Source organism: Papio anubis, chromosome 1 (genome assembly GCF_008728515.1).
Source record: "Papio anubis isolate 15944 chromosome 1, Panubis1.0, whole genome shotgun sequence".
Classification (NCBI taxonomy): domain Eukaryota; kingdom Metazoa; phylum Chordata; class Mammalia; order Primates; family Cercopithecidae; genus Papio; species Papio anubis.
In genome coordinates, this window is record NC_044976.1 from 76,541,026 (window position 1) to 76,553,072 (window position 12,047).

Sequence of the window (12,047 nt, forward strand, 5' to 3'; positions counted from 1 at the left end):
AACCCAGATAAAACCTTAGTCACTAACAAAGGAACCTTATTGGTTTTCTTATGTATAAATATGTGGTACTAACTCCTGAGGAAAGTATGGTTTCTTTTCTCTCTCTTTTTTTTTTTTTTGAGATGGAGTCTCGCTCTGTCGCCCAGGCTGGAATGCAGTGATACGATTTCAGCTCACTGCAAGCTCCGCCCCCCAGGTTCACACCATTCTCCTGCTTCAGCCTCCCAAGTAGCTGGGACTACAGGTGCCCACCACCACTACACCTGGCTAATTTTTTTTGTATTTTTAGTAGAGATGGGGTTTCACTGTGTTAGCCAGGATGGTTTTGATCTCCTGACCTCGTGATCCGCCTGCCTTGGCCTCCCAAAGTATTAGGATTACAGGCGTGAGCCACTGTGCCCGGACCTTTTTTTTTTTTGAGACGGAGTATCACTCTGTTGCCCAGGCTGGAGTGCAGTGGCCCGATCTCAGCTCACTACAACCTTCACCTCCTGGGTTCAGGCCGTTCTCCTGCTTCAGCCTCCTGCGTAGCTGAGACTACAGGTGCACGCCGCCACACTTGGCTAATTTTTAAATTTTTAGTAGAGATGGGGTTTCACCGTGTTGGCCAGGCTGTTCTCAAACTCCTAACTTCAAATGATCCACCCGTCTTGGCCTCCCAAAGTGCTGGGATTTCAGGTGTGAGCCATCACACCCGGACTTTCTCTTTATTTTCTATAATTACATTGGCTGATATTTCTATAATGTTTATTTGAGATATAGTATAAAAAAGTAAGCAAAATTTTGGGGGTAGATTGAGATGTAGGAGGGTAGTCATATAAAAATAATAATACTGCTTATGTTTAAAATCACATATACAAATAATGTAACTCTAGCTGCATAAGCCCATAATTTGTTCAGAGATCTTTGGAACATGTAGAATCTTTGGCCAGCTCAGTTCCTGTTTAAGGAAAGCATTCAACAAAAGAAACTTGAAAGTGGACTTCCTGGAGTTTTAAACATGAATTTGATGTGTTTTGGGAGAGATTTGTTAACCTGTTTGTGGACCAGAATATCTTTTGAAACGCTAATGACAAATGATTTATTTAATGCTATTCACAAAGCACATTGTGGAGTATATAATGGTGCCACCAGAGAAAAAGCAATATTAATTGATATTAATGGCTCTGTGCGATAGTTCATACTTTTATCTTCCTAGCCATATTGAGTTTCAATGATGAATAATCATAACCATGTGGTAAGAATTTGAAAATACTGAAGAAAGTAGCAATTTAATATAAATGCACAGCAAGAAAATTGTCTGCAAGTTATCCTTCAACCACAGCAAAAGTTGAAGGATAATTTTTTATGAGGAGAAATGCAGTCTATCCTGGTTATGATATTAAAAAGGAGCAAAATCTGATACTTCAGGAAAGTTCATGCACTTTAAGAAGCTTTCAAGCATAAATATAAATATGATTGTTCAAAAAGCCCTGTATTGCAGGAATAATAATAAAAACCTTTAAATTGAGCCTTTTTATTGATTTACTTATTTTTTAGAGGTAAGATCTTGCTTTGTCACCCAGGCTAGAGTGTAGTAGCACATAGCACATAGCTCACTGCACTCTTGAACTCTTGGGCTCAAGCAATATTCCTGCCTCAGTCCTAAGTAGTTGCGACTACAGGCATGTGTCAGATAATTTTTTATTTTGTTTTATTTTAAGAGATGTAGTCTTGCTGAGGCAACCAGGCTGGTTTTGAACTCCTGACCTTAAACGATACTTCCACTTCAGCCTCCTGAGAGCTTTTTAGTTTAAAAAGTATACACTATACATTACAAAAATGACCATTTGATGTAGACCAAACTTTAATAATGCCACAATTTACATGAGGATCAAGGAGGCCAAACGACTCAACTAAACCCCCTGAGATAATTGGAACTAGATCCAGAACTCTTAACTCTTAATCCATTATTTTCATCTCTTACATTTCTTTTTCTCTTCTTCCTATTTAACACATTACAAATATGAGACTGTTCTAGTCTATCAATTTATTTATTTTACTGATATTGGAAATAAGGAGGAGGGATTGTCTGAAATTTTTGTTAGGGGTGATAGAATATGAAATTAGGATGCCATAATACCTCAGTATATTAAAAGAAACACAATTCACCATGTACTTTAGATATTTTTTAAAGGATAAAATGAGATGGTAGGCAGAAAGAACTTTTAAATTATGAAGAATTATAAAGATACAAGGCATAATGATTCTATCAATTAGGAACCTTTTAGTTGAAAGTAATAGAAAATCCAACCCAGGATGACTTGGTGAAATTTATTGACTCATGTAACTAAACATTCTGGGATAGGACTGTGTATCAGATAGTGTGTTTTCAGCTGCAAGTAACAGAAAACTACTTACTCAAACTGGCTAAAACAAGATGACTTATTATTTTACATAAAAGAGAGCTGTGTATGGTGGCTTGTGCCTGTAATCCCAGCACTTTGGGAGGCCAAGCAGGAGGATCGCTTAGGCCCACGAGTTTGAGACCAGCCTGAGCAACATGATGAGACCATGTCTTTATGAAAAATAAAAAAATTAGCTGTGTGTGGTAGTGTGTGCCTGTGGTCCCAGCTACTAGGAAGGCTTAGGCAGGAGGATCACTTGAGCCTGGGGGGGTTGAGGCTGCAGTAAGCCATGATCATGCCACTGTGTTCCAGTCTTGGTGACAGAGTGAGACCCTGTCTCAAAATAAATAATAGAGGTAGAGTGGGCTCCAAATTGGTTAACTGAGCAACTCACCGATGTCACTAAGGACTTAGGTTTATTTCATTTTTTTGCTTTGCCATTCTTGGTATCTTTCTCAGCTGGCAGGAAGATGGTGGTAGAAATTCCTAGACCACACACAGATGAAGCAACATACAGAGGAAGAAAGGGACCATCTCTTTCTGTGTTTCTTTGTTAGGCGTGAAAAAATCTTTTCCAGAGCTTCCTGGGCATCTTCCTCCTATGTCTTATAGGCTGGCATTGGGCCACATGCTTACACCTAAACCACCACTTAGGCTAGTTCACTTTTATGCCTGGAACAGGGGATGTGAGTCATTTTCCTCCAAGGTGCTTGCAATGTGTACACATCTGGGAATTGTGTTAAGAGGGGCAAAGAGTGGACACTTTCCAGTGTCCACCCCTGACTGTCTTGAAGTAAGACTGGAGCTGGAGGCTCTGCTTTCCTCATGTCAGCGTTGTTGCCAGGACCACTCTTCTAATGTTTGCAGTGATAACTGCAGTCATTTTAGACTTCATATAATTTAGAAAAAGTGAGGGAGAGAGAACCACCATTTGGTAGCCTCTATGGAAAAGAGAAGAGGATTCTTTCCCCAAACCCCCAATAAGTTCATTCTTGGATTTTCTTGGCCTAAATTGGTAGTCATTAAGCAATTTAAACCTGAGGATGTGGTCACTCCCACTCAAGCTACCATATGGCTTAAATGGGGAAGAGAAGTTTCCCAAGGAAAATTAGGGGAAAAGGGAATAGATACCAAAGATGTTGATGTCTAGCACAATAATGACAATTCAGGGCCCTCCATCTTCTGGCCCTAAAGGGCAATAGCTTTCTCCTTTAATTAGTCTGTCTTCCATATAGATAAGGCAGAGTGATAAGCATGCAGTCCCCAATCTTTATGCACCAGGGACTGGTTTTATGGAAGACAATTTTTCCATGTATTGGGGCAAGTGGGATGGTCTCGGGATGAAACTATTCCACCTCAGATCATCAGGCATTAGATTATCATAAGGAGCAGGCAATCTAGATCCCTTGCATGTGCAGCTCACACTAGGGTTCATGCTCCTATGAGAGTCTAATGCCGCTGCTGATCTGACAGAAGGCTGAACTCAGTCAGTAATGCTTGCCTGCCCACCACTCACCTCCTGCTGTGTAGCCTGGTTCCTAACAGGCCAAGGGCTGGTACCAGTCTGCAGCCTAGGTGTTGGGGACCCCTGCAATAAGACAAATAAGACTAATAAGACAAAATCCCTACCTATTAAAAGTTTTTTTTTAAGTAGAGTCTTGCTCTGTCACCCAGGCTGAGGTACAGTGGTGCAATCTCAGCTCACTGCAACCTCTGCCTCCTGGGTTCACGCCTTTCTCCTGCTTCAGCCTCCTGAGTAGCTGAGATTACAGGTACCTGCCACCATGCCTGGCTGATTTTTATTTTTTATTTTTAGAGATGGGTTTTTACCATGTTGGCCAGGCTGGTCTCGAACTCCTGACCTCAGGTGATCTGCCCACCTTAGCCTCCCAAAGTAATCCCAAAGCCTGGGATTACAGGCATGAGTCACTGTGCCCAGCCTAAAGACATGACTTTCTAAAACTGAACTGCCCAATATTGTAACCACTAGCCGAATTTGGATACTGAGCACTTTAAATGTAGCTGATTCTTCCAAATCGAGACGAGATGTAAGGGTAAATACATGCTGGATCTTAAAAACTTAATTAACAAAATGTAAACTGTCTTAATAATTTTTATATTGATTATATGTTGAAATGACAATATTTTGGATATACTGGGTTATATAATTGTAAATTAAATTAATTCAGCTACTTCTTACTTTTGTTGCTGTGACTATTTGAAAATTTAAAATTATTTAGCTTACATTGTATTTCTATTGGGCAGTGATGCTCTAGAAAATGAAATAGTCATGGGTACTCCATCAGTTGTAGAAATAGGCAATGATGGCAGTAAAGCAACAAATGCAGATTACCCCAGAAGGTGTTAAGGATTTCATTTTACAGTGAAAAACATCATTAAGATTACATCTACTGAATCAGTCCTTTTCCCTATGTTCTGTGATACCTTGTTATGAGTTTACTTTCCAAATCTTTTTTGATTTAGTTTGTCCATCAGAGAGTGTTTTATGTATATATACACAAAAAAGTTAAATGCTGCCCTTCACTGCCTGTTGTGTAGCGTACTTAGATTCTGGAAGCAAATATTTCTTAGAGGAGCATTGATAATATGGCCACTTCACCGTTAATTTTATTGTTTTCTTCTCTGTCATATGAGTATGAGGAAGGGTATGAAAGCTCACAGTAGATTCTTGAGGTTCCTTTTGATTTAAATGTTCATTGCCTTTTGATGAGCGGATGAGCAGGAACTTTGCATTCTTTAGAAACTAGTGAATCACTTCCTTATTTTGCAGTTCAAAATATAAAATCTTTGAGGATGCTTGAATTTCTAGACCTTTTTTCATATACTTAGAGGTATATTTGCTGATAGTTGTGCATTGATACTGTGATAGCTTCTTATTCTCCTGTGAAGAACTGATCTGAAGTTGTGGAGCTTTAGTTACCTGCTGCTCTTATTCCACCTTGCAGTGGCTATCACATTCCTACAGGTTTTCAAAACAGCTTCCCATGGAGCTCCATTACTGAAAGATATAGCTGGCTCCATTCCTTCCAGAAAAAAGAAACTAATGCCCTGCTTGCCAACTTTTGGCTGTCTAGAATGGAATGTTATTCTGCACAGGAGGAAGCACGATGGAAAAAGGGTTCTTCTACCTGCAGGAAATCTAATGTTTGCTCTGTAGTGAAGCATGTAAAAAGTTGAAAGAAAGGAAGCAAAGGAAGAGGCTTGGTCATTAGAAGTTCAGTTTGTGTGAGATTTCCTTTTTTTCCTTTTTGTTTTTCTCTATCCTGTTATACCATCATTGTATTTTAATGTTTTTTTTTTTTTTTCCTAGCTAATGGGTAAATTGCTTTTATACTGGTGGTGTTTGGGACCCACTATGAATACCATGGAGAGACTCACTGGCAAAAAAAAAAAAAAAACGGAGAAGGAGAAAAACGTTGTTTCTTCTACTTACTTCCCATCATTTTGTGAAGGAGAGTCAGAAAAGCTGTTTTCTACACATACTCCCTTTCCCCCTACCCATTCACAGTGATTTTTGTCAGCAAACTAATATGCCATTGATTTTACAGTCAGGATCAGAAATATGCACCATTCTTGACTTAACTGACTTTTTTCCCCTGAAAACAATATCATTTTTACATTAGAGAATATGTGCAAAAACTTATTATTCACAAAGCTGAATGTATTTTGCACTTGCCGGGAACATAAAGGGTTAAATTGAAGACTCACCAAAGACTGGGATGAAAAGAGGACAAGGTGGGGGCCATAGTTGCTCCCTGTAGGCATTCACTATTTTGTAGCCAGTGGCCCTTTTTTTTTGTCCTCATCACTAGCTCCTTTAACACACCTCTGGGATTTGCTCTGAGCTTGGCTGAACATTCTTAACCTTTGATTGTATAGCAGGGAGAGCTTTATTTTATGAAGCTCTTCTGATTCAGACACATTTTGACATGGCCTAAAAAGCCATTCAGTAAGTAGTAAGTGCACCCTATTTCTGAGCGGGATGCAGATTATGGATGTGTTAAGGCTCAATCAAGGTTCTGGTAGGAACTGGGACTGGTGTGAAACTCCAGGATACTGGGAGAGGGTTGAGAGTGAGGCCTGAGGTCAGGACCCGGGATGGAGGAAGAGGCTTGCAATGTCTATGGTGGACATTACCTGATAAATTTCATTTAGTCATTTTGGCATGAAACAGCCATATTAAAATGCCCTTTTCTGGCTTGTTAAATAGAAGCTACTCAATGCATGTTTGTTGAACTTAGCTTCTTAACCGATGGTATCTTTTCAACCCTGCTTCTCTTCTGTAATTTGGGCCCCACAAGTTACCCAGATTATGGCTGACAAACTTGAGTAGCACTGCACATTTTAGTCAAATGAGTCATATTTTTGAAGGAAAATGAGATCAAAGAAAGACTTGCTGTACATAAAAAGCCCCTTTGAAATCCCCACACAACTTTTTACCATTTGGTTTCTTTTTTGCTCTCTTTTTGCCGTCACACGAATTGGTACAAGTTGTTTTAAAATCTCCAGACCTCAATTCCATGAACCCCATCCCCCTTTTTTTAAATTAAGGGTTTGGGTTAATAGTCTTTAAAGTTCATTTTAGTTAAAAAAAAAACTGATTTTAACACCTCATTCACTAATTAAATTGCTTTTTTTTAGTCACTATAATGCAAGATAAATAAATTTGTCTATATTTAAAAAATGTATTTACCAACTTTCAAATATAGGCTTGCCTATATTTTCATTGTAGTGTGTGCATGATGCAGACCTTTGGGACTATAACCTTTGATTTCAGCTTGTAAAATGTCAGGTCCCTTGGCATAAACCACTTTGAAATTGGTGGGACCTGAACTCAAATCCTTGGCTCTGACAAGTACTGGCTGTGTGACCTTAGGCAAATTACTTATTTTTACCAGGCTTCAGTTTCCTCATTTGTAATATGGTGATACTAATGAACTTTATAAAGTTACTGTAAAGATTAAGTGAGATAATGGGATATAAATTGTCTAGCGTGAAGCCTGGCCTACAGGAAACCCTCAATACATGTTACCTAATGCTACTGTCTGAAACTGTGTCCCAGAATCTCTCTAGCCAACATAAAAGCACATTTTATGATGTAACTCTTTACATTGTAAATTGAGGAGTATTCCAGTCAATAAATATTTATAAATAAATTAACAGTCAGATGTATTCCAAGTGGAAATGGACCTGACATTTTGTTTTTCTTTGCAGATCTTATATTGCACTTTAAACACACCTAGAATTGACATGGAAAGACTCCTAGGAGGACAACTAGGACTAGAAGATTTCATATTTGCCCATGTGAAAGGAATCAAAAAAGAAGTGAATGTGTGTAAATCTGAGGATTCACTTGGTGTCACCATTACAGATAATGGTGTTGGCTATGCTTTTATAAAGGTAAGTTTTAAAAAATCACAGTGTAACCTAATTGAGGATAACATTTAAGAAAATCTACCAGGCCAAAGAAAGTTAGAAATGATCTTCAGAGTGAGAGCCAGCTCAGCAAGGATGCATGAATTAGTAATGTTTCACTTTCATTTGAAAAATGTTCAGACATCAGTTTGTGTTTACTGTTTTCTTAATTTCTTCCCTTTAGTTTAAACTTCCCCTAGAATTTGGAACTAACTGAAAGGAAAGTCTAACCCTGGTGCCTACTTATTATCCATGTAAGCTTTTCCATGTCTGTAGGTTTTAACATCTGATGAATTTCAGGCTTATTTCCATTGAATTAGTGTTATTTCCAGCTGTTCATACTTTTGACGGCCTTATTCACTTCTTTAAAAGTGCTGTTCAAAATTTTAGGAAGTATGTAAAGTTGGATCTCTGTATCTGTAGGTTCTGTATTAGTGGATTCAACCAACCACAGATTGAAGATAGTTGGAAAACGTGGCATCTGTACCGAACACGTGCAGCCTTTTTTCTTGTCATTATTTCCTGAACAATACGGTACAACTGTTTACATAGCATTGCCATTGTGTTAGGTATTATAATCTAGAGATGATTTAAAGTATATAGAAGGATGTGGATAGGCTATATGCAAAGACTACACTATTTTATACCAGGGACTTGAACATCAGTGGAATTTTGGTATTGATGATGGGTCCTGGAATCAATCCCCCATGGATACTGAGGGCCAACTGTAATTTCTTTATTCAAATACAAAGAGAGCAACACAGAGCTTCAAAGGCAAGAGAAAAGTTTGAAATGGTGTGAAAATAAGAACTGAGGAGAAAAGTAAGCTCATCTCTTAAAAATGACAATGCTATTATTGTAATAATTATAATAATAACGGACTTATGTTGAATGCATGTACTAGGCACTTTGCATACAATTTCTCACTTAATTCTCACAATTCTATTTGGTTGGTGTAATGTTTTTTCTTTGTATTTTTTTTTGTTGCAGTATAAGACATTTTTAATGTACAGCTTAATGAATGTTTACATACTCACCCCTGTGTAACCATCACCCAAATCAGGATAAATTGCATTTCTGCCGCCCAGAAGGCTCATTTGTGCCCCTTCCCAGTCAATAATCTTTCTCTGCAAAGTAGCCATTATTCTGGCATCTATTGCCATGAACTTCATATAATCATATATACTCTACTATTTTTGGCTTCTTTTGCTCAAAAAGATGCCTATGAGATCCATGGATAGGTACTATTTCCAACCCTGTTTTACAGATGTGGAAACAGGATCAGGAAGGTTAAGTAGCTTGCCCAAAGTTAAACAGCTGGACAAATTCAGGATTTGGATCTATGAGGTCTGACTTCAGAGCTGGCACTTCTACTCACTCAACTAATAATTAATGATAGACTTCATGCAACAGGGAATATTTTATGCCTTTATTTTGTCCAAATCTTGATTTGCTGATGCATTATCACCATTAAATAATCTTAGGGAAGTTATCTTAACTGACTGTAAATGGGACTTTCGCTTCCCACTTGATAGAATGGCTATTTTTAGCTCTACAAAAGATATGACTGTGCTGAAGGTTGTGTGAGTGACCAAATGGAAAATCTGTGACTGGGAAAGTCATATGGGATTATCCAAGGGAATCTCAGGACATGAGGCACAGGCAGCAGAGAAGGGCTTGGAAGTTTCACAAACATGTGTGGATTTTTAAAATCTTCGCCTCTGACATTCAGAGCTTGTCTTTGTATTTTTTTAAAAAATGCTTTGTCAAACATGTGCTTGCCTCAGAGTACTAGTCACTAACCCTGTGGAGACATAGGACATGTTAGCAAAGGAGAAAGCAAGGCATAATCTAAACTGCCAACATATTGTTCAACTTAGAAGAGAGATGCATATTACATTGTACACATGGTTGATGAAATTTTTTAAAAATTGGGAGAGGATAATTTCAAACTTATATAAAGATTGCAATAATAATACAAAGAACTCTCATACATCATTTATCCAAATCTCCAATTTTTACCATTTGCCACGTTTGAGTTTTTTGTTCTGTCTTATACACACACACACATGTACTCTTTACCCCTTAGTACTTCAGAGTGTAATTACTAAGAACAAGGATATTCTCTTATATATAACTACAGTACAGTAATGAAATTCATACAGTCTGATATTGATATAATACTTTTAATCTATAGTTCACATTGTAGGCTTATCAGTTGTCCTAATTGTGTTCATTATTTTCCCCTCATACAGGTCCAATTTAGGATCATGTATTTCATTTATGTCTTTTTAGTCTTCCTTAATCTAGAATAGTTCCTCAGCCTTTTATAGGATGTCCTTGAATTTGGGTTTTTCTGATGTTTCCTCATGTTGATAAATAGATTGTGCATTTTTGGCAGGAAAATTACGTAAGTGATGCTGTGTCCTTCTCAGTGCAGCACATCAGAAGGTACGTGATACTGGTTTGTCTCATTGTTTGTGACGTTAATTTTTGTCACTTGTCTGAGGTAGTGTCCACCAGTCTTTTTCACTACAAAATTATTTTCCTTTATGATAAGTAATTGTGGAGAGATGCTTTGATATCATGAAAATATCCTGTTTCTTTACTTGCATGGCACAAATTTAGTATCTGTTGATGAGTCTTGCCTAAATTAATTTTTCCTATAATGGTGGAAAAAATGATGATTTTTATAATTCCATCACTCCTTATATGTTTCTCTGAAAGCATTTTATGATAGGGAAAAAGCTGCCCTTATTTATTGTCAACATGGGTACATGACTTTATATTTTACTCAATGGGTTATAGTCTATTATTAACCATTATATTGATGCTCAAATTTCCTGAGACTTGGCCTGCAGGAATCCCTGTAAGTGGGCCCCCATGTCCTTTTGACATGGCTCCTGTCATTTTATTGAGTAGGTTCTTACTTTCTAGAACACAACAAGATGTTCTTGTATCTCCTTTTCCCCAGGCCTAGAATCAACTATTTCTCTTAGAAGCTCTGATTTTTACTAGAGATTGATAGTCAAGTTCTGGTGTTAGCTATGCTCATACATTGAAGTCAAGTTCTAGTGTTAGCCATGCTCAGACATTGCTACTGGAGTGCATTATTTCTAGATCCTTTCAGTGGTAGAATTAGAGAACGTGTTTATTAGAAGTTATGAATTGGGCCAGGCATGGTGGCTCACACCTGTAATCCCACCACTTTGGGAGGCTGAGGTAGGTGGATAACTTGAGGCCAGAAGTTCAAGACCAACCTGGCCATCATGGTGAAACTCCATCTCTACTAAAAATGCAAAAATTAGCTAGCTGTGGTGCACACCTGTAATTCCAGCTACTTGGGAGGCCAAGACAGGAGAGTCATTTGAGCCTGGGAGGTGGTGGTTGCAGTGAGCCGAGATCGTGTCACTGCACTCCAGCCTGGGCGACAGAGGGAGACTATGTCTCAAAAAAAAAAAAAAAAAAAAGAACTTGTAATGATGCCTCTAATTGTCATCCTGCCCCACAGGGTTATTTCTTAGCTTCTCCATAAAAATTTTTATTTTCAAAGTCATTAAAATATTTACTCATTGTAGAGATCTTTCACCTTCCTGGTTAGCTGTATTTCTAGGTATTTTATTTTTTTTGTGACAATTGTGAATGAGATTGTCTTTCGATTTGGTGCTTGGCTTTGCTGTTGGTGTATAGGAATGCTAGTAGGGATTTTTGTATCTTGATTTTGTATCTTGAAACTTTGCTGAAGTTGTTTATCAGCTGAAGGAGCTTTTGGGTCAAGACTATTGGGTTTTCCAGATATAGAATCATGTCATCTGCAAACAGAGATAGTTTGACTTCCTCTTTCCCTATTTGGATGGCCTTTATTGCTTTCTTCTGCCTGATTGCTCTGGCTAGGACTTCCAATACTATGTTAGGTAGGAGTGGTGAGAGAGAACATCCTTGTCTTGTGCTGGTTTTCAAGAGAAATGCTTCTGGCTTTTTTCCATTCAGTATAATGTTGGCTGTGGGTTTGTCAAAGATTGGTCTTATTATTTTGATGTATGTTACTTCGATACCTAGTTTGATGAGAGTTTTTCACATGAAAGGGTGTTGAATTTTATCAAAAGCCTTTTCTGCATCTATTGAGATAATAATGTTGTTTTTGTCTTTAGTTCTGTTTATGTGATGAAGCATATTTATTGATATGATTACGTTGAACCAATCTTGCATCCTGGGGATGAAGGC

General features: G+C 37.9%; 1 protein-coding gene across 2 annotated transcripts in view; it reads left to right on the forward strand.

The window, feature by feature from the left end:
- GIPC2 (GIPC PDZ domain containing family member 2) overlaps positions 1–12,047 on the forward strand; it is a 96,751-nt gene that overhangs the window by 25,180 nt on the left and 59,524 nt on the right. For both annotated transcript variants that reach the window (XM_021943303.2, XM_003892102.5), the window contains exon 2: positions 7,623–7,808. In XM_021943303.2, coding sequence (XP_021798995.1) covers positions 7,623–7,808 — 186 coding nt within the window. The remainder of the gene's footprint in view (positions 1–7,622; positions 7,809–12,047) is intronic.